Below are 23,194 nucleotides of genomic sequence, written 5' to 3'. Positions count from 1 at the left end.
ATTATGAAACAGGCTTTATTTGTGGTAACTTTTAATGCTGCATTCTCTTGCATGAAAACATACAATTCTGCACACATTTATATGATTGCATGCTGGTGGTTCTGATTGCATATATGTACATTTACTGAAGTGCTGTGGTGATGCACACATTTGAAGTACTTTCATTTCTGTTTCCACAACATTACTCCACTAAAACTAATTACGTAGCAGATCAAGATGTAAAAAAACTCAGCTTCCTAACTTGAGCTTGTGTAAAACAAGATGAGTTGCAATAGATTGAGCTAGGAAGCAGCACAAGTAGTTGTGGTTGACTCCACATAGGCCAGCAACATGAAGACCACAAAAACACGAATGCATAATAATTCATGAATATAACACATAAACAAGTATAGTTAGTTGATATTTCTGTGTTCTTTACTTTTGTAAAAGTACAAATAAAACAATGTAAAATACTGCATCAAGAATCTTAAGTAAAAGCAGAAGTACCTGTTTTCTCAGCAACATGTACTGTGACACATGAGACTGCTACATCATCACGTGTTATTGGATACTGAGACATTATTACTTACAAGCATCATTTCAATTTTGTCGGTTAAGGTGGAGCTCATTTTTGTAAATGTGTGTACAGTTGGGTAGTTTAATCTATAACGGTGCATCGTATTTGATCAGCAAATTGTGTTTCAGAGGTTTTGTATGGTGAAAAGTATTCTTCTCATCTGAAATGTAGTGAAGTAGAAGTATAAAGTAGCATATAACTGAAATATCATGCAATCTGTTAAGCTACAGTACAAGTCAATGTTCTTAAGTTACTTTGCACCACTGCTTTTACTCAACTAGACATTTGAATGCAGGACTTTTTCTTCTTATGGAGGTTTTTAACATAAGTATAACATAAGTAAATAAACTAAAACGTCTTCCACCGCTGGCTGTTTAAGACATGACTTGATCCCAGTAAGAACAAACAAACCGCAAAACTACACATGTTTAATATTTATTCTGTTTCAATTAAATGCATTACATATTCTGGCCAAACAATACTTTTTCTCTCTCTACATGTTAGAAAATACAAAATAAAAATACAATTAGCTTGAGTTTTAAAAAGCCTTTATGGGTAAGCCGGGAAACACAAGTGGTTCTCGAGTCTGTACAAATGACAGTAACGTGTCGGTGTAATTAAACTGTATGACAGACGACTGCTGTATTGAGTTTACAATAAACGTGAACTGTAAGTAGGAAGTGCAGCTTCAACCACGGACAGTGAACTAGTTAGACATGAGAAGAGGAAACGATGACGATGCTCATTTTTCTCAAAGACAAAAAAAAAAAAGAGACAAAATAAGTCGGAGCAGGAAGAAGTTTGGTCAGAAATGAAAACGAAAGTCTCCTGCTGTACAACCGAGCCTTCACTTGTTCAGAAAACTATCACAGTTTAGCACTCAGTGTTAAGAAACTCATTATCTGGGAGAAAACACAAAATTACCCAGAATCCCTGGCCGATGAACTGCTCTGTGGGTGTTTACTGGTGTGTTGTTGTGGAAGACAAACGGCTCCACCAAAACGCAGGGATGCTGATCAACTCCTACTGACCGACGTGTAATCCGGTTAGTCTCTCAGAGAGGAAGCATCTGGAAGTATTCAAAGGTCAAACAAACGACAACAAAAGCAGCACCAACAGTGGCTCACTTCAAAAATGGGACCTGGTGTGAAATTTGTGAACTACTGGAGGAAGTTGATCTTTTTCAACACACGTCTTTCGTTAGAAGCGTCTGCTTTAGGGAGACTGCTGAGTGCCTAACCCTTGATCAGTGAGGATGAATAACACTATTAACACTATTCATACGACTACAGAGCAGGTAAAGTGGGCTTACATCTGCTTCATGACAACCCAGTTTCTATTTTTAAAGTGTGTCTTGTTAGTGTCAATAATAAAGACATGAATACAAAGTTTCATACTAATTAAAAGCCCTGAATTTTTAATGCTAATTAATATGAAATCATGACATGAAATAGTTGTAGTTTCATTCCTTTCAGTATCTCCCAAAAAAATAAATTGACAGCGAGATGGTGCGCAGAGCAACGCATCACAGAAATGTAACAGAAATTAAAGTATCACGAAGCTGAACGTGGTAGAGCGTGTGATGGATTTGTTACGTTTTTGTATAAATCTACACATGCGTTTCACATATCAGAGGACTGGTAACTTCCAGTTGAACAAGTAGAAATGTTGAGACCCTGTCCTAAACAAGTACTTCTTTTAAGGAAAATCTCATCGGCCTTCTGCTATCATACTATATCAGTACATGGTCACTCCATTCAAAAAAAGACTTGCACTTTAATATTGTTAGTGACTCAAAAAACACGTTGTTTTTTCTCCTCACCCTACAGTCTTCAAAATACTCAGTTAAAAAAAATTAGGGGGATTTTTTTGGGCTCAACAAAATGAGCAAGACTATTTCTAATTAATGAAATCCCGTGAAATTCTCAAAATGACTTCAGAAGCTAGAGTGAGCCGAGATTTAAGAAAGCGTAGAGAGTACTGGTAGTGGATGAAGACAGGACTTTTTGACATGGCCATTTCAATCAAGTTTTGAGTGCATTAAATAAATTACATTCTGGAGAGTTAATGTGACATTTGTAGCATGATGTTGAAATCAATCGGAGCAATCTCTAGATCCACATTCACTGCATTTCATTTTTCAACAATCCATTCTTCAGAACATACACTCCATCCTGGTCCTCTCCTCCAAAACAAGACCAACGGGATGGGAAAAATAAAATAAAGAAATGAATACTGCATTGCCAGTGAACGGTGAACACAGTCTGGGGAGAAGGAAGAAGATTCAGAGATGGGTTTGTTCTAAGAAAGTCTCTTCATGGGGTCAGCAGGTGCTGCTGAATCAGTCCTGTACAGTCCCCACTTTGCTTTGGTGCTTTCTGGGCTGGGCCAGGCCGTGCCGTGCCGAGCCAGGTCAGTGGACGAGGGGAAGGGAAGGGGAGGGGAGGGGGGAGACAAGGTCCTCAGGAGAGTTCAGACTTGCTGAGTGCGATGGCCAGCTCCAGGTCCTCTTGTTCCTGCTGGGTGAGCCTGGCAACGCGCTCCTTTTCCTCTCGCTCGCTCTCGCGCTTCGCCCACTCTATCATGTCTTCCTCTGTCGGATACTGCTTCATAAACACAGAAAGCGCGCACGCGCACACACACACACACACACACACGGGGGGGGGGGGAGGAGAAAACACACATATGCAAAAGAATATGGGGGGGGAGAGGAGACAAACAAAGACAAACACGTATACAGTTAACAGATTCTCAAAGATATATTAACAAATGTATTCTCACAGCCTGCTGATAGATTACCAACAATAACTGCATTAATATAATGCATGCTATGATCGTTACGCATTAGAAGCTTCATAATGGAACCGTGTCTGGCCCTTAACATCCATCAAGGATTCATTATGTAGCATGTAATCATGATTAGAGGAATAATATCCCAGAGGGATTTTTTGGCAACATTTGTTAAAGGGCCAATATCAATATATCAGATACAAAAATTGTTCGATATTAGTTTTCTTTTTGACTTAACTTATAACATACACACATTTTCTATCAGAATCCCTTAAATTTGATTATTATTTGAGGCAGTTCTGTGAGGAATATTACGTAAATGGACACGATACAAAGGAACCGGCGATGTGTCAGTTTACATGGTACGTCTCTCAGTCTCTCAGCCTCTCAGCCTCTGGGCCACTGTGACACACACAACTGGCCGATAATAGTGCGATGATGCAGTGGGTCACAGAGAAAGGTGTCCATAACTGTAATGCGGTGAGGCTGCACAATTAATCATAATTTGATCAAAATGGCATTATGGGCTACCACAATATTCAGGTCGCAGGCGGCGCAATATTTGTTAAAAAGGTAAATGTGAGTCAAGAGAGTCAAAACATTTGAAATGAAAAGGTTGTTTGTGCTGCGCGCTTTTTAATGAGCACTTCCTGGCTCGGTGCTGATAATGTTTCGAATGAGGGAGAAGTAGAGTCAGCGCTATCACTGTCTGAACGGACATTTATCAGGAACCCACTGACCTTTCTCAAAGTGGACATTTTGACATGTTAATTGCAGAAGAAGCACATGTGTACCCAAGATTACTTTGCAGTAAATTCACATTTATCGGTCAGTAAGCGGTCTGTAAATCCAAAATGTCGCAAGTGAACAGAGCGAGTCTTTGTCGTCATCGCGCATGCTGTGGAGGCATGAAATCAGAGACTGGAATGAGATGAAAGTGTGAAAGCTGGGATCTCTGCTGATGAATAAACGCGAGACATGTGACCAAAGTCAATTGTGTCGGATCACAAATGATTTTGAGAACTTTTAAAACGCACAGAACACTGGTTAATCATTACAGATCGGACGTGCACTGTGCCAACAAGGTTCATCGTTCTCAATGCACGACAGACGGAAGCCTCCGGTGCGTATCCACCCATGCAAACGACAGTAGGCAGCGATGACGATGTTTTAGAGTGACGCAGAACATGCATGAGAACATTTAAGAAACAGCCAACGGATTTCGTAGTGAGCGTGCATTTATTACGTGCAGCTGGTACATCCCACCGCTGCTTTTAAATATGAATGAAATCAGACATAAATAAAGTACTTTTGTCTTTGCTTTCAGTTATTGACGTGATTTAGTGAGATTTCTGTCAAAGTGCTCGTGAGGACTATACTGGTGCTTTTGCATGTTTCATCCCATTCAGTACAAACATTTACCCAAGCATGCCACTCTGTCGATTATTGGATGTATTGCATTTTTTTCTGCTTTCCATGAGGCTACTATAACAACAAAATATATTAATATGAACTTACAAAAACATGCTTGAGATAAAACTACCAAGATTAATAAGCGGTCTACCTTCATTATCGTGTAAAATAAACATACATGTCCAACGACAGAACTGACAAACAAAAGCAGGCTGTTTGAAAAGCAGGAAATTTAAATAAACTTAAATTCAAAGCATGCTTTGGGAAATGTCAGCGTTAAAATGTCAAAGCACAGTCACAACTAAATGAACTGAAGATGCAAAACATGTTGGTATGGTCCTTTAAAAGCTCAGGCATTTGCAGATAATAATATCATGGATGCACATAGAAGCCAGAGATGGTGCCCTTGATTCAACTCTTTATTCAACGTTCTTGACAGAGGTGTAAAGACACACAGACAGAGAGAATACAGGCGATCTGTTTCTCCACAGCACACTGCTGACCAGACAAGGGCTGAACTGAACTGATAAGTGAAGGGGTGGTCGGATGGACAGATGCATGGATAAATAAATAGCAGCAGGTGTAGAGGGGGAAGAAAAAAAAGAACCGCTATGTGAGGGATGGGAGAGGCAGTGAGTATGAGTGAATGAGAGCACCAACACACAGTTAGCGTGCAGGTCAGAGTTCAACAACAGGGACATGCAGGTGCAGTCATGTGACGGGAGACGCACGAGAGTCAATAAAGCCTCTAAATAAAAGTCATCCATCCCAAATCCACAGCGTCAGAGTACAGAGGATTTTAAACGTATCAAGTTATTCCAGATAAATGAACAAGGGTCCAACCAATGTTCATAACATGGCTACTTTTATTTTTTGAATGTCAGATAAAATGACTTCTTGCACGTATTTTAATGAGTTGGAAGAAAGACGAGGAACATTAATTCCCCATTTCTTCTCAGTTAAAGCAATATATAATTATTACAATAAATGTCGCTCTTTGCTTGTGAGAAGAAATGATCAAATGCATTATTTCCCCAAAAAAACCTGTTCCAAATTTGTCCCGGAGCATATGAAATCTACGAGTTTGTAACAACGATGGCACTTTATGAACCGCTAGGTTTTTAGGTTAAAGCTGTCTGAAACGGGATCTCACTAAAGGTGCAGCAGGCACTACTCTGCACCTAGTTAGTCATGGTCACTTGATGTAATGCCTTTATGCATGTTGAAATGTTTTGCAGTTAAATGCATTTTTTATTTCTGAATGAAACGTATATATGCACAGGCTGCATCGTCGGTGTGCTTAGTTGGGATGGCAAATACAAGCAGCCTCTGATCTCTCCATTCACTGCCAACATAAACAGGGACTTGGTTTCACAAAGACAGACGTGGAGCATCAACTCATTTCTAACGCAACTTTGTGTCCGTTACAACAAATATGTTGCAGAGGTAATTTATCAGTGCATCTATAAATGCTGCGACGACATTTCTGTACATTTCCTCATAAAGTGCAACTTCAATCATGGGGCATAAATTAAGTGCACTCCCAATATCAATCAGTAACAAAAAATAATTACAAGTCTAAAGAATCTTCAACTGGCAAAAAAAAAATATTGCATTCATAATAAAGAGCTAAAATATACACCAGCAGCAGACAGAACGCAAGAAAAATAAACTCAATGATTTTGTTAGCTTAGCTCAAGAAAACGAGGTCATCAAATAGCATCAGGAACCCGTGTGACTGTTTATATGAGCTGATTAGTTCACTTCTTTGGGACTTTTTAACGGCAGTGGATGGAGTGATGTATAAGCTGGCCTGATTTGTTTGGTGGTTGTGACTTTATTCATTATTAGCAGGAGAAAAAACAAAACAAAGAGAAGAGGGCAGTGACTAGTCAGAGTCAGGTGAAGGTGAGGGAGAGGGCGAGGTGCTCACTTTGTCAAAGCTGGCAAATCGGTCAGCTTCCCGTGCGGTGTGACGAGGAGGGGAGGAAGGGGCGAAGGGGTCGGCTAAAGGATCCTTAGCAGGCAGGGAAGAGGAGGGGAACTCTCCCGATGGCTGCTGGAGGAAGGGCCCTCGCCGCTGGGAGGAGTCGGACGACTCTGTCCTGGAGATGGTCGATCTTTTACCTGAGGCGCAGACAGGCGGACACAAGCGTTAATAAATACATGTTGAACGGACCGATAAGAGCGCCACGGCACAGTTACCTTTTCATTAGCGAGCACTGACCTGGAGGGGGAGGAGGTGGTCTGGTTGGCGTACCCGTTTTTGGGGGAAGGGCTGGGGGCACATCAGGGCCGGCAGGCTGGCCGTCTTCCTGGAACAGGTTCTTATTGTTGATGCCAAACTGGGCTGCACCGTTTGACTGCAACGTAAGGTTCACACCAAATGAAATACATACAGGATTAGAGTAGAGTATATGGTACAGCACAAACAGAAGGGATGACACAGGGAGTCGCTACCATAGATCAGAGCCGGAATCACCGCGGCATAGTTTTTTTTCGATTGGTGAGGATTTTATTCAGGGTGCCACACAGAATATATGCATATTAATTGATGATATTGACATAGTCTGCATTAAATATGGACGTAGTCTCCGTGTGACAGCACCCATAGGTCTCTTTAAAGTGGGTGGCCCCGGGCCCTCGCTATGTTGGCAGTGACTCAAGCCTCAGGCTCAAGTGGCCAATTGAGCGAATGCAGTTTTTGGCACTTCCGCGTTGGCTTCATTGTTCAGCCCCTGAGGTTGCATCTGGGATATTGCTGCTTGTTGTATGTACTGAATGATGATTTAGTGTCCAATTCCTCCACAGGGAAGAATCACGTGCAAGTGTTTCCTCCCAAAAAAACCACAACACACTCAACACACTCACTCACAGCCTCTCCGGATGTTCTAGTTTGACAGCAGAAGCGAGTTCACTGTGTCGCAACAACTACTACTTCCACCGACTTAACTCAATTATATTCAGTGTGTTTCACTACAGAGTGTTTCGTCAGCTCCGTGTATGCACAGGGCAGGAACAACACCTCTTGATTACCTTTGTCAAAGCGCTGAAGTCTGCGAAGCCTCCTCCGAACGATTCACTCCCGAACACCGCCGCAAACGGATCTGAAACACGGCAGCATATAAAAAGGCACTGAGCATATCAAACTGGCAACACTCATACAGACACATTACACATTTATGAGTGCCTTTTATCATTTCAACAGCTGCAGTGGCCTCTGTCCCCACAGGGCGGCGCTACAACACAAGTCATACCTGGATCTGAGCTGGCGTTTACTGTCGTACCACCTGGAGCAAATGGGTCGTTGGATGCTGCAGCATCCTTCTGAAAACAGGACATACGGTACTGATTGTAGAGTAAACTCTGCTGTGGACGTCTATATCCTTAAACGTGATTTAACTAGAACGATAAAGTGATGAACATCATACAAAAATAAACAACTGCTGATCGCATTCATCACTTTTATCCAGATGATTATCATGAATTATTATTCATTTGTTCTTGACTGACTTGTTACACAGAATCTCACTAATTTGTTCAAACCACGTTCAAACAGTTCCTTTTGATGACTTTAGATTAGGGAGACATGGCAGCATAAACAACACAAACGCAGATATAATAATTAAACAACACTGTATACTCCCACAAGTCTAGTAGTACACGATATGAACATTTGTGTTGACTGCCTTGTTTACAAAGATCAAAAAACATCCATGATTGATATTTAATGGTCTTATTCCTGTTATCACGAGTACATTGGGACCCGGTTGTACAGCAGGCCTACTCACCACGGCTAGATCAGAGGAGGGTAGCGAGCCGCTGAAGGGATCGGCTCCTCCGTCCTGAGAACCAAATGGGTCCGCCTCCCCGGGGGCATTCATTTTGCCACCAAACGGGTCGGCGTTGGCCATGTTGTTCCCCGTGGTGCTGAATGGATCCTTGGCTGCGACAGCTGGATCGGTAGGTTTGGCGGTGAAGTGATCCGGACCCGCTGCCGGTCCAGCTGCTACGTCACTCGGCTTGGTTGCAAACAGGTCTGGTTCTGGGACACCGGCAGTGGTTGCAAACAGATCCGCTGAGCTGGCAGTGAATGGGTCGTCGGAGGCAAAGGGGGCGCTGGGCCCCTGGAAGAAAGAGTCTGCGGCAAAGGGGTCGGACCCTTTGAACGGATCCCCACCAAATGGACCTGATTCAACAGAAACAGATACAAAGTGTGAACATTTGATATTGTAGGCTCGGTGACTGAGTTCTGATCCGATTCTGATGAAATGGATTAGTTTGCCTGTTAATCGCTTTCAAAGAGAGAACTTACCTGCAACATCTGCTTTTCCAAATGGATCATCTTTGAATGGATCGTCTATAAAGGTGAAAGAATATCATCAATCCGAGCACATTGAGGCTCTGGTACAACATTTAATCATTTAAAAAAATAGTTCACCTCAAGTACCCAAAACTACTACAATAAATACATAAATCTGCAAAACAAATCACGATGAACTAAACTTAAGACGTTTGTTGGGACTCACGGTCAGCAAAGAGGTCCGAATGGAAGAAGTCCATCTCGGGCAGAGAGGGCGGGCTGGTCTGAGGCGGCATCGAGCGAGGGCCGACTTGAGGCGGTAACGAGTTGGTGGGGGTTTCCGGGGACTCTGCTGTCTCCTGTTCGCTCTCTGGCTCTGGCGACGCAACCTGTTGAACAGCGACAGGGCTCTGCTGACAAGCTTGACCACGACAGTAATCGATGTGAACGTTGTGTTCACACGACACACGATTAATGAATCCCTGAAAACCCTAGAGGTACACGTGTTAAACGAGGATCTGCGGTGTGAGAAGACTCCCTTGGCTAAATGATTGAAGTATAGCCGAGTGCCTCAGGGTCCTTACCTTCCGTGAGCTCTCTTTGGGCAGTTCCTCTGCATCATTCATGAGCTCCGGGGAGTCATCGGGTGTCGGGCTACTGTGTTCCTGGAGACATTAAGAGGACAACACAGCAATGACTGGTGTTACTGAATTTTCGTTGGCTGGTCTTGTATGTTTGGTGGGTGCGAAAGAAAAGAAAGAAGAGACGGTCCTAGTTTTGTGTAATAGAAAAGAAGAAGCTGATAGGTAGGCGTTGTACTGGATTCTTTCCATCTATAAGAAAGTACTGATAACTAAAGCAAGTGTATTTATTACCCTCGCCGTGTTCTCCTGTGGCTTGGCGAGGGTCGATCGGTTATTGTACATCTCAGAGGAGCCTAGACTGGTATAGAGATCATCCAAGGGATCATATTTAAACGTTTCCTCGTCCGGAGTCTTTGGACTCTCTGCCTCCTTCTCTTCTTCGTCTTCCTCTTCCTTCTCTTTTTGATCAGACTGTTCTTTCTGCCGATTGGCAGCTGACGGATCTTCCTCCTTCAGCTCTTTAGGCTGGTCCTCCTGGAAGAGGTCCTGCGGGAAGGGATCCCCCTGGCGCAGCTCTGCAGTGAAGCCGGTTGATCCGTTGACCATGACAGGGGAACTGTCCTCCAGGGCTCTTTTCCAGCTAAGCTGGGCAGTTACTGACCTCTCCTCCACCTGAAGGTTGTTCAGTTTCTGCTGAACCTAAGAGAGCACAGAGGTTCAAAGAATAACACGGAGAAAGAGAAAATAAAACAGAGGTCCCACTTTCTGCGGAGAAAAGAGGATTCATAGAGTCGCACAAACCGACCTGTGCAACTTGTGTAAAGGAGTCTCGGACAGACTCCTGCAGAGGTGTAAGCTGCTCCTGAGCCGCCTGGACCTTCTCCTGCAGCTTCCTGCTCTCCTCCTGCAGAGCGAGGAGCTCCTCTCGGGCCTGGACCAGCTCCTCCTCAAACTGACATATCTTCTGTTCCTGGTCCTCGTGCTCCGACTGCAGCGATGAAATCTGTGACGGAGTCATGGACTGCAATGCGTTATTATATTTATGCAACTGATGTGCTTTGCTAGTGGTTGTTACGTAGCTTTGTTTAAAGTTCTTCTAGACTTACCAGATGGGTTTCTTGGTTGGTCTGCTGGCGAATAAAAGTCAGCTGCTCCTCCAGGGAGCCTTTCTGTTGGTCCAGCTCGTCCAAGGCGTCCTGGACCTTCTGACGCTGAGCCTGGAGCCGCTGCAGCTCCTCGCTCTCCCTCGCCACCCCCACCTGTAAGTCCTGCAGACATCAAGCCAAAGAGGAGACCGACTTTCAGGACCCCGATTATTTCATATTTGGATAATTACGGAAAGGAAAAACAGGGGACTCGTCAATTTTCCAGGTCCTCAGAATGCGGAGGGATAAGAGAACATCCAACATGTACATTTTAAACAAGGTTTTATTGACATTACGGCAGACACCGAGGCACGCAAAACAGCTCAAAACAACCAGACAACAAACACAAACCAGTCCGATGTGTGAACGACTGGTTCACGACAGGTTACATCATCGCTGCATGGGAGTCAGTGTACAGGATGGAAACCAGAGTTAACATCCTCTTGTGCCGGTTTTGTTTGTTTTCTAATTTGAAGGTTGCATAATGACTTGGCATTACACGTCCACATCGCAGTCAGTGTGACTTGGCACATTTGTGGAAGTACAAGTGGATCTGTGTCTTTAGATGGAAGACAAAATAGTCCCGAGAAGCGTCTGAAAACTGGGACAGAGACGGCGTGGAGAGGGAGGATAAGATGCAACAAAGCTCTCTGGCTGGACTCAAATCAGGGATTTATCACCAACTGTAGCGTCTGAATGCGTCTGAATCAATAGTTCATCACGGGCGAAACCAATGCAGTTATTCAAGTGATGGAGGTCAGAGATCCCTGGCACTGTGTGAGACCGCCACAAACACATTCTCCACCTCGGAGAGACACTGCAGGGGAAGTCTGAATACAGAGTCTGTGCAGTGGGAGCAGGCCAGATCACAACAACCAAAAGCACACAATATGTGAAGTCCAGGAGATATTTAGAAAACACAACACAGTATAAACTGCCAAAAGCACTCGAGGCAGCCCCACAGTGCAGCTACGAAGTTCAGCTACATCCCCGCGAGACTCCCTTGAGATCCGCCCTCGCGCTCCAACTGAATTCCCCACAAGTGGAGCAGACTAGCCCTTTAAGCCAGTGGTCCCCAACCCCCGGGCCGCGGACCGGTACCGGGCCGCGGGTCATTTGGTACCGGGCCGCACAGAAAGAATAAATAACTTTTTTTCATTTCATTGATTATCAGAGTCGGAAAGATATTTTATTTTGAAAAATGACCGGATTCTCTCCCAATTACATGCGCCTGTCTCTCTTGACACATGTCAACACGCTTGTCACGAGCGTTACTTCCCAACCACAAAAGACCCACGAACTGCGAAGGAATGGATCCGCGACCCATTTGTGAACAAACCAGGTGAATCGAGCTTATCCGTGCCAGAGGGAGATCAGCTGCTGGAGCTTGAAAATGACGGCGGCCTTAAAAGTATGTTTGGGACAACAACTCTGCTGCCGGTGTTAAATGTTAAATTACCAAGTACAAGTGGGAGTTTTGCTGGACAGAGTTCGAATCCAGGTTGTTGCGATCTTTCCATAAATGTATTTTCTTCCATGTATTTCTTCATACGTGGCTGTGATGCAGTGCTCACTCATACAATCATAATCCCTGCAATTGATATGAGATGTGTCTTTTAGATCTCCAGCAATATGTTTGTGAAAGTGTGACGAAACAGGCGACAGAGGCAGAAAACCGCTGCAGCTGTTAAGCGAACACAACACGCGCACAGAAGGAAAACCAGTAGGTCCAGAAACCAGTAGGGACGTAACACCGGTCCGTGGAAATATTTTATAACATGAAACCGGTCCGTGACGCAAAAAAGGTTGGGGACCCCTGCTTTAAGCCATCGGCTCCCAAAATAGAGCCCATCTCTCAGGCTCAGAGCAGAGACGCCTGTACACAAGGACACCAGCCTCTCCCTCTCTGGGAAACATTCACTGCTTTTCTGAACAAGCGTCTACGTCTGCCGGGCCAAATGCATTATTGATCTCCTCCGCCGGTATTTACGGCACAGCAAAAGTGAACAACTGCTTTAGCACCTACCGCCTCTCACCGTCTTCTATCCAGCAGAAATACAAACAGGCATTGATTAAAGGAAAACCAGAGCGGAGAAGCAGTCTTCCTCCGAATAAATCTACTCAACCTTGTCATGCCCATAAATCATTTTACCTCTTTTTGACCACCGTAGTTAGAACAGACACAAACACGCAGACAAACAGAGAGAGCGAGACCTTACCTGCACTTCGTCGCTGTGCTGTCTGATGGCCTCCTCCTTCTCCTTGATCTCCTCTTCCACGGTGCTCTTCTCCCTGGGGGTCCAGCACAGCAGACATGAGTATTTAGCCACCGAGGACAGAGCGGGAAGACCCGGTAGTCCAAGCCCACCCAGCCCCCCCATCCAGTTCTCCACTGAGCCTTCTTTAACCTGCCCCTGAACCACCACCTCCTCCTCCTCCTCTGCCTGAACCACCATGGTGTCCTGAAATCACAACTTCACCGTACAGAGAGAGAGCCGCCTGAACGTCTGCAGCTACAGCAGGTGTGTGTCGTGAAGAAAGGTAGAGAGTGTGTGTGTGTGTGTGCACGGCGCTGTATGCGTGGTGAGGGTGTTGTAGAAAGTGAGAATGTGCTTCCTCAGTCAAACGTGTGGGAGATGAAGAGTGAGAGGCAGATGGCTGCCTCGAGGATGGATGGAGGGAGGAGGAAGAAGAAAGGGAGGAGGGACGAGTGATGATGAGCCAACCTACAGCATCTATCATTTTCACTGCCCGTGTGTTCACCCTCTCCACTTCACTCTTTTCATCCAGCCAGCCAGAGAGGAAATGGACCGGGGTGGGGCGAGGAGAAGGGAGGGATATTGACGCGTGTGTAACTGGCAATTAATAGATGTGCATTTTGTTTTCTGTTACTAACCATAAGAAGGCACACCAGAAACACTGTACTTGGTGCGTTACAGTCAAGGTGCCGATACCGTATAAGACGCTAACATTTCATCCCATTTGTCTCTGCCGTCATTAAACCTTATTAATAATCATGACCGACATAAATCATTATAACACGCGGGAAGATAACGGCAATTATTCATGTGAATGAAACCTCAACATCGAGATGTGGGTTCATTTTGCACCAGGTTTGGATATCCAACATTGGATTGCGTTGGATTTCGTTCACATACTTATCCAATATTTTCAACTCGGACTTCTTCAACATTATAAAAACAACGACACTGAAAGTGTTGTGTGTTTAACAAATGCATAAAAAAAAGTAATGAATGCAAAAATTAGAGGCAAATGACTGAGAACATTGAAAAAGCTTGTTATAAATATTTATCCTGACCGACACTTTAATTTAACTGTTCTACCAGATCTAGATCTACTCCCTGTAACTAGTTATGTAAGGAGGCTGCTACAGTGTTGTCGTTTCAGCTCTGAAAACAAGATTAGTATCGAAGCAAAAGGTAACATTTAATATGCATTATGTGCATCTGTTGTGTAAAAGCAATACAGAACACAACACTCATTCTTCAGTTTGTTCACTTTCACATTTAGATGACTGAACAAAAAACAAAAACAGGCATCAACCTGAGAAAGCACTTATCTTCTGCCTTTCATTTCAACACAGACTAAAAATATCAGCAGCTATTTTTATATTCTCCCTCTCCTCTCACAACGCACAATTCCCTTGAAAACAGCACATTCCTCTCCCAGCAAACCCAGCGTCAACTCAAGCAGAGGATCATTCCTATTCTCCTCTTACCCATCATCTTCATCATCACCATCCTCCTCCTGCTGAGCAGAAGTCTGCTGCCACATTTTGAAGCATTCACAAATATGAATCATGTTGACAAGTTCCTCTCGATCTGCTGTCTGTCTGAAGCTCTGATCTTCACCAAGTTTCCACTTCTATCCATTTTTCTCACAGCTGTCCTCTAGTGTGTGTGTGTGTATATATATATACACATATATATACACATATATACACACACATATATATATGTATCGAAGGCTGGGGGGTGGGGTGGAAGGCCAACTTTCTCACTTCTCACTCTCAGCTTTCACCAAAAGGGAAGCTGAAACTGATAAACCAGCAGACCAAAACTTTTTTGGTTTTAAACATGATGTGGATCAAAAATAATAATACAACACTCATATTTACAGACATAACATAAAAATAACATGAGGCAACATTATTTACCTTGTTTTTGTAATATTTAACATTTCTTTTTGGCTAGAAGTGAAGAAATAGTGCATGTATGAAGTCTCCTTCTTCCACCTCACTGTCAAACAGCAGCTTCATAACAGAGATTTTTTACTTGAACCAGTGTCGAACTCTTTCACCCCGTGTGGTTCACAAATAATAACGTTAGCTTGCTTCTAGGTATATAGAATATATTTGGGCAGCACAGTGCCCTCAGTTTGTGCTAAACTCTGCCTCCTGCTGGTCAGTAGAGTACACTAAAAACATTAAATTAAATGATATTTACCAAAATCATTTCCCAGGAATACATTCATCACAGCTGGGCCTCATCACACTTTTTTTTTTTGAGAATATTTTATGCATATCAGTCACAACCTGTATTTAAAAACTGCGTATCCCGTTTAAGATGATGGAAAATGATGAGTGCAAACTCTAAACAAGTACAGGCTTTTCACCATCTTTTAGATGAAAATGAGAACAAAAGCTTACTTTTGTAGTTCGACTATCTCGTTGCTGAGAGAGTCCAGCTCCTTGATGGCAGAGAAGTCAGCCGACAGGTTAGCCAGGTTGATCTGAAGAGGAAGCGAGGAGCGAAGATACAAGAGGATTAAAGTCATGACTGATGGTGAAACACCAAGAGTCTCATCACATATGGAAGGTACAGACTCATTTTATTACACCACAGAACAGCAAAATTACTACTATGTTGATGAAAAATCCTGGATAATTGGACAAAAGAGGAAATGAACTAAAGAGCTACACTGAAGACCACACATGAAGCCACTGATGGAGACACAAAAGGGCCGGGATGGGAGCGAGACTGACTAAAGAGTCGTGCTACTGGTAGGATACTACATTACATTCGGATGCGTTGCTGTCGCTGCATCCCAAAATACTTAAAACATCAACCCCTGCTCTTTTCAGCTCTGCATCTATGCACATGATGATGAACTCGGGGAGTAACACAGATGTGAAATATGGTTTAGTTTCGGTAACAGAAACACAAATGAGTGAGACAAGGCGGAAAGATGCCAAAGAGAGGCAGCCTGTTAAACGTAATGAGATGCCCCCCCGAGTCAGTAAACCACCACACACACTCACTCAGCATCATCCCACTGCACGTGTGAAGAGGATGCAATGTGAAGACAGGACACACAGAGGGAAAAGCAAAAATGTGTTGCATAAGTTGGAAGAGAAAGACACACAGCTGCAAGTTCAGAAGAAAAAAAATCTTAAAACACAAAAACAGGCGAAAGAAAGAAGAACGTCTGCAAAAAATGATTAAAAAATAAAAAGTATCGAGTATTTTCGCATTTAATGAAGAACTTTAGTGCAAAATGATTTGATCTTCTGAGCGCGCAGAGTGCCTCACCTGTTTGAGGTTTTGTCTGTCAGACGGAGGGATCATCTCTGGGGAGAGACTCTGCGGAGGTTCCTGGCCTTTAGTCAGCCTCTGATTGATTAGATGAAGCGCCAGGGCAAACTGCTCTCGGGTCAGTTTCCCGATGTCTCCGATGTCACAAAGCTCCCTGAGAACACAAACAGACACGGGTTACATAACAGAGCGACGCTTTACACCTCAGGCAACGACTATTCGTGATCGCCTGACCGATGGAGGGCAACACGCGGGACAGTGAACTGGACAGAAGCTCATCAGACAGAAATCCATATGATGCAACGTGTCGGCACGCACTGCAGCGCTGTTATCCTCCTGCACCAACGAGGATTCTTTGTTCACCGTCATTAGATTCGTCATCAATTTTCAACTCCAATCATTTTCTATGTTTATTAGCTGTGGAAACAGCATGTGTGGCTTTACAGCCTAATGCCAATAAAATGTACTCAACTGAGATATTCTGCACATATGTTTGCACTCTGTTTCTCTGTCGGGTAAAATTGCTGTTGTTTTCTTCCTCTTCTTCTTTTTGTAAATGACATCTGTTGCATGAGGAAGGATCCCTACTCTGCTGCATTGCCGGAGTTTTCTTCCTCTTTTTCCCCAATTAAAAAGGTCTTTTTCACCTCATCCAAAACAAAAATCACAACAACCATTTGTGAATTTTACAAATATAAATATAAATTGACATGACAGGACAAGTGAATAAAAATAATTGAGTGAAGATCAATTTCAAAAAGACCAAGCACAAAGGTCTGAAATCTCTCTACGAACAGATCTCGAAGGTGAGTGTGTTGAACAGAACTAGGCTTTATACGCTGCCGGAGGGAGCTCCGCCGTCTCTACCTACCAGATACGTGCCAGTGAGGCAGACGGCAGCCCGGTTTTCAGGAAGATGTCTCTGACTTCAGGTCCAGACACGAGGCCGTCCATGTCCCCGTCAGTCTTGACGAATAGCTCATCGTACTTTGCTTTGTCTGCTGGCGACACCACCCACTGCACCGGCAACACAACATAAAAAAAGACTTTTAAAATAGCACCACAGCTGCTTCGTAATAGAATTGAATACAACCTACACTTACCACATAACACTAACTCAGAACTTACCTTCACACTCCCACTCTTCTTGTTTTTTTGAAAAACACACTGAGCTAACCAGTTTGAAATCATTTTAAATGTTTGTTGTTGCAACAAAATAAAAAAAAATGAAATACATATAAAAGCTTTTCAGGCACTGCATGCAGAGGAGCGACGCGGGCCGTACTCACAGGGGAAGCTGCTGGCGTCGGGGCAGGAGCGGGGGCAGGTTTAGGGGGGTGGGGCACGGCCTTAAAGTGGGAGGAGCGACTGTCTTTGACGGAGGGGGGCGAGGGTAACAGGGGCATCACGGGAGGCGCCGAGGGTTTTTTCCTCTTGGAGGGTGGAACCAGGGGAGGTGGTAGGGACATGGGAACAGGCTCCCCCTCCAGGGCTCTGTACACCAGATACATGGCCTGGGAAAGGACAACAAAAATCAATGACAACGGACGATTACCAATAAAGTCGGTGATTCGGTCATTGCGTCCTCGCACTTCTTCCGCGTGGCTTATTTGTTCCATTGAGAAATGATTTTCCGAGATTGTACTGTAGAATATAAGCATACACGTGTATAAAAAGTGTACAAACCTTTAAAACTATCCCGAAAACATTCAGATAGTGAAGACTAGAAAAGCGTGATATGATTTAGATGCAGGGAGCAGTACAGAGTATATCACTTCAATAACTGAAACCTGTGTGGCTCCTTTGTATTTGTGACATCGGCTCATTTCTTACCACAGAAAATTCATCTCTGTCCAACATGCCATCTCTGTCGATGTCACTGAGCTCCCACACCTTCAACACACACAAACGTCATCATTCCAACACCGCATGATCCATAATCACACGTGACCCTGAAAGTCCCGAAAGTCTGATTTCTCACTCCCTCTCCCAATTAGTTTTCTACCCAACGTTTTTATTCCACATTCATTCATTATCATTTAGGCTGTAACATATGGAAACCATTGCGTTACACACAATCTCATGTAACAGTCTGTCTATCATTTGTTGGTAATTATTTACTTCTTCTGTCATTTTTAAAAGCATTTCTCTCTCTTTAGTTGAGTCACTTTGCATGATTATTATGTCTAATCTCTTCATCGATAGATGAAACGATGTCCCGTTTGGGGATCGTACCCTGCCGAGGATGTCCACTGGCAGTTTGGAGTTGAGCAGGACAGGCTTGACCTTGTCTCCTGTTAGAATCCCTCCTACGGGACCCAGACTGTCAAAGATGCCGTCAAACTTCAACTTCTCCTCAGGCTGGGGGGAAAAAAATGAAACGGATGTAAAATGGTTGGAGACAACTCAAACTTGATCAAGGAGGAAGGATATGGATGCATTTCTTCCAAATATGAAGCTCAGTTGTCACTTTGTTTAATTCATTGTAAAATCACTGGTACACTGTTTTGTTTAACAGTCAATTAAATGACAAATACATTCTCCAGGGAGGGTTTGCTTCAATTCCCCATCATATGACTTTTCTTTACATTCCACAACCGTCACTCAGGTCCAGGTGAGTAAATGGCATTATGTATTGTGTTGATCACTTTAGAAGTTCATTTGTATTTGTTCAAATAACATGCACTAATTTGTCCTTTATTAAAATGACCATCATAAAAACAGAAGTAAATGATGTTCCTTGAAGAAAGCGACAGTAACATATTTGTAGGAAGTTCAACAAGCAACAAAGGAATTACGCTGAAACATAGATCACGATCTAACATTAAGACAAAAAGATAATAAACTTGCAAGAGCCTCACCTTCACAACCCAGGAAGTGTCAACAGCCACTCCTCCTCCTCCTCCTCCTCCTCCTCCTCCTCCTCCTGCTGCTGCTGCTGCTGCTGCTGCTAACTGCGGGCTGCTTGTGTCGTGCTGGAGAAAAACAAAACGCAGTTATTCTTCATCTCCTTAAGTACTATTTCAAATCAATTTATTTCTTTACAGCAGCAGACTTACAAATTTCGGGGGAGGAACAGCCACAATAAGGCTCCTGAGCACCACCTCCAGGCCATTTTGAGCACAGGCCACCAACCGCAGCGCTATGAAGAATTGCTGAGGGGAACAGAGGAGCATTATGCGACATGAATCTAGTGATCCAATGCAATTGATGCTCATAAAACAAACAAATCCATCACGATGCGACGCCGCGGTGCATTTATACCTGCTTGTTAAGAGCACCTTTACGTTCAGAGTCTGCCAAATCCCAGACCTATGGACACACACACACACATTACCGTCAACATGAACAGCAAAGACAACAGAGACGTCGTGATCCTGCACCGATCAGACTCTTTGCTCACCTTCCCCAGGACCAAGTCAGCCAAGCCAGACCTCTTCAGGAACAGAGCTGCATCAGCTGCCGCCACCCGCCCACTGCCAGTCGGATCAACCTGCACACAAACGCACAAACAGCCATTACAGCCGATCCCATCTCAGAAACATCAGTCACACATCTGCACTGCTGAGAAAGACACCGAATGTCTTACTAGCCAAAAGCATTACACCATAACACAAATGTGTTTGAATTGAAGGAAGAAGAAAGAGGAAATGAAAACTGTGAGAGTTGCCCTGTGGGATAAGAGTCTCTGAATCACTTAAATCAATACGGACGATAACCCAAAGCTATTTTCCCAGCAGTCTATTAGCTCGGTATTGGATCTGTTGGTAGTTCTTCATGAGGCTCACAGTGTGTTCCCCTGACATGTCAGGCAAAGGGAAGCATTATTAATTCATGGAGATATTTCCTTCACTGGACACAGAAACCCAGAACAGATAGAAGAGAAGAGAGATCACTGCTTAAGCACACTACAGCTTATTGAAGCGTTACAATTTAAAGGGCCAGGACACATACATTTATTTTTGTACTGAAACCATCTCTTGTCCAGATCATTTAACAGCACAAAACAATAACAGTAAATGAGTCATACAATGACGATATCAAACAATGTTAATGGGCTCAACACTTACTGTTATACTGTAGGAGCAAAACAATAAACAGAGCAAACACAACAGTCAAAAGGAAACATATTGTTTGCATACCTGCCGATAGTATTTGTCATAAATGGGATTTCCACTGGAGAGCTGTAAGGAAAGGGGGAAATAAATGAAATACACAAATCTGAGTTTACAGCATGAATCTAAGAAGCTCTTACTTCTATTCAAACGCACCTTTTAAAACTGCAAGCACCCACCTGTGTCTGCTCATGAGGCCTCTTTTAGGTTTATGCGTGAAATGACTCAAATCCCTAAAATTACCATTAAAATAGGGTGTCAAAAAATAAACTAATACTTTAAAATCCTTTCTCAATTCTGCAGTTTACAAGCTCAAATGATAAGTGTTTGTTGGCTACAGCCAGTGTGTTACTGACTGATCCAGGGCAGCTGTCAAAATGAAAAAAACAAAGAGAGAGACTGATCCACTACAGATGGCAGATGTAGACACACAGACAAGCAATATGTTACGTTCAGCTTTATTCTTCCTCGTCACTAAAACAGCTGCAGTATTTGTCAACGGCCCAAAACATCTGGCGGTGTGAAATGCACAGTTTAATATGCCAAAGAATAGCTCTCATAAGACGTATTTTACCATTAAATAAAACAAGGATGGAAGTGTGTTCTTCTCAGATTAGGGCTGCAAATATTTATTATTTTCCTTTTCAATTCATTTTTTTTTTATTAACCGAAAAATCTTTTATTTTATGAAACGCCACATATTCGAGAAAAAGGTCCATCACAAGGCCAACACTGCAAAACATTCTGAAACCCAGATACATTCATCCAGTAAATGTTTGGGGTGTTTGCTCGATAAATGTCTTTTTTTGCACATTTTCTGGAGAAATACAGAACGTGTCACACAAACCACACAGTGAACATCTATGAGACTCATTGATAAAGAGGGTTGATGCTGCAGAGAGGGTAATGACTTCAGGATACAGTTTCAACAGGGCGTCGCTCCACAGACAACAAGCTAATTTTACCTTCCGTCACATCCTCTGGACAGAAGGTGGACAGTAATTGTCTGAGCTGTGAATCAGCCGGGGAGTGGCTCCTCAAACCGGTGGTTAAAGCGGTCGCAATTGTCCTCCACGGAGAAACAAATTGACATGCAACATCGTCCCATAATGTAAAAACAAAGAGTACAGCAGAGACCTGTCAGTCTTGTTGCAGACTTGTCCAAATAGCTTGGGCACAGATGAAAACACTGCCTGTGATCAGCATGGTTATCTGTCAGCTTTGCCAACTGCCAATTTAAAAGCAAGATAACTGTGTTCACACACACGCTTATCTTTCTCTGGCCTATGCAACTTATTTTCTATGACACACACACACACACACACACAATAGTGTGCCTGGAACTGTTGGCGACTGTAACACTGTGGTCATTGTACTGGTGGCTCTTTAACTGAGCATTGAACAAAAAACACCCCTCAATCATTCCCCAGCTGTAGCAGATAGCAAGATACATTTCATTCTCGAACTTTAAATTCCCTAATTCAGCCGTGGCACTTAAAACACATCACTGGCACTGGTAACACCGTACAGTAGGTCAGTGTGAGGATGATCAGGCGGTGACGCTGACAGCTCATTTAAAAACAAGCATCACTTGCCTGACAGACCAGTGAAGTTTCACAACACAAGAGACAGAAGCACAGGTTCATGAACTCATCTGTGCCAGACAATAAGGTCAAAGCAGCTGGTGGCAGACAGCTTCTGTCTGTTGTTGAAGGCAACAGTGGCTTAGGTAACAAGTCTGCGACTGGAACCTACTTATTAGATGTGGCTGCTGAATGCTAAATAACTTATTCACTGTGCAAACAAAACACATTTCTACACAAACTGCAGCTAGCAGCAGTCTGACATTGTGTGACAGAAGTGCTGACTACTCAGGTTCACTTCCTCTTACTGATTGCAAAACAACTGTTAAACAATATTTGGAGTTTTTCTGGTGATATTATGGACACAAAAAAACAGCTTTAGCTGCTAACAGGCTAACAGTTCACGTTGTCCACTTCAGAGAGGTCATAGGGGAAAACACTAACCCGGTCAGTGAAGCATGTTTACCTCCAACAATAGCAATAACCAGGTCGGTTATTCAGTTTAACCATATATCAAGTCAACATCAAGGGAATACACAACGTAGGTTATGAGTGTAGCTTAACTTGCTTTGGTTTTACTTTTGTTTTTTTTTAGCGGAAAAACAGTGTTGGCTCCACTAGCACAGATATGACAGTCAACAGAGCCACACATCTCGTATTCACGTCTCTTTGGCCAGGAGAACAACTAGCCTGCAGCAAAAAAAACCCGATAACATACACTCCCAACCGACACGACGCCCAGTAACGTTACACAGCTCATGTGAAGTTTGATTAAAGCGGCTCTGAAACAGCCCAACACTGCATACAACCCGGCGGTTAGCTAGCGAGCTAGCTAGCTACGCCCTTACGCAGTCCCCTCAGCGATTAGGCAGAAACTTTTCCCAGTCACAGCAGCGGCACTGAACTTCCAAAAAGAGAGACGCGAGGTCGAGGTAAGCTCTCGTTTCTGCCCGCCTAGTTCCACCTAACACTTGTTGTCTTGCCGAGCGGACCGGACGAGCGGACACAACACACGTTTGCTGTGCTTGGATTAGAGTTGTAGGACAGTGTTACCTGAATGAGAGACAGAGTGGCAGCCATAGTGTTTCTGTTTCCCACTGCTTTCAACGCTGCTGCGCTGCTGCCAGACAGACAGGGGGCCACTGAAAAA

The 23,194-nt window shown here is 43.6% G+C and overlaps 1 protein-coding gene across 1 annotated transcript; it reads right to left on the bottom strand.

The window, feature by feature from the left end:
• Nucleotides 1-61: 61 nt before the first annotated feature.
• Nucleotides 62-23,164, bottom strand: eps15 (epidermal growth factor receptor pathway substrate 15). The gene is made up of 25 exons (XM_079267579.1): nucleotides 23,098-23,164; nucleotides 20,489-20,530; nucleotides 19,750-19,839; nucleotides 19,611-19,658; nucleotides 19,406-19,501; nucleotides 19,208-19,321; nucleotides 18,582-18,707; nucleotides 18,180-18,239; nucleotides 17,636-17,860; nucleotides 17,218-17,363; nucleotides 16,344-16,500; nucleotides 15,461-15,543; nucleotides 13,011-13,083; nucleotides 10,753-10,914; nucleotides 10,452-10,649; nucleotides 9,938-10,345; nucleotides 9,647-9,727; nucleotides 9,289-9,451; nucleotides 9,075-9,119; nucleotides 8,551-8,948; nucleotides 8,017-8,086; nucleotides 7,796-7,866; nucleotides 6,987-7,122; nucleotides 6,693-6,886; nucleotides 62-3,159 (listed from the first exon to the last, which is right to left on the bottom strand). The coding sequence occupies exons 1-25, from the start codon at nucleotides 23,122-23,124 to the stop codon at nucleotides 3,019-3,021; spliced, it is 3,354 nt and encodes a 1,117-aa protein (XP_079123705.1). The 5' UTR covers nucleotides 23,125-23,164; the 3' UTR covers nucleotides 62-3,018.
• Between the last annotated feature and the right edge of the window lie 30 nt (nucleotides 23,165-23,194).

The sequence above is a fragment of the Melanostigma gelatinosum genome (assembly GCF_949748355.1).
Source record: "Melanostigma gelatinosum genome assembly, chromosome: 4".
Classification (NCBI taxonomy): domain Eukaryota; kingdom Metazoa; phylum Chordata; class Actinopteri; order Perciformes; family Zoarcidae; genus Melanostigma; species Melanostigma gelatinosum.
Note: the sequence above shows the minus strand (reverse complement) of the source record. Positions and strands in the feature narration are given on the sequence as shown.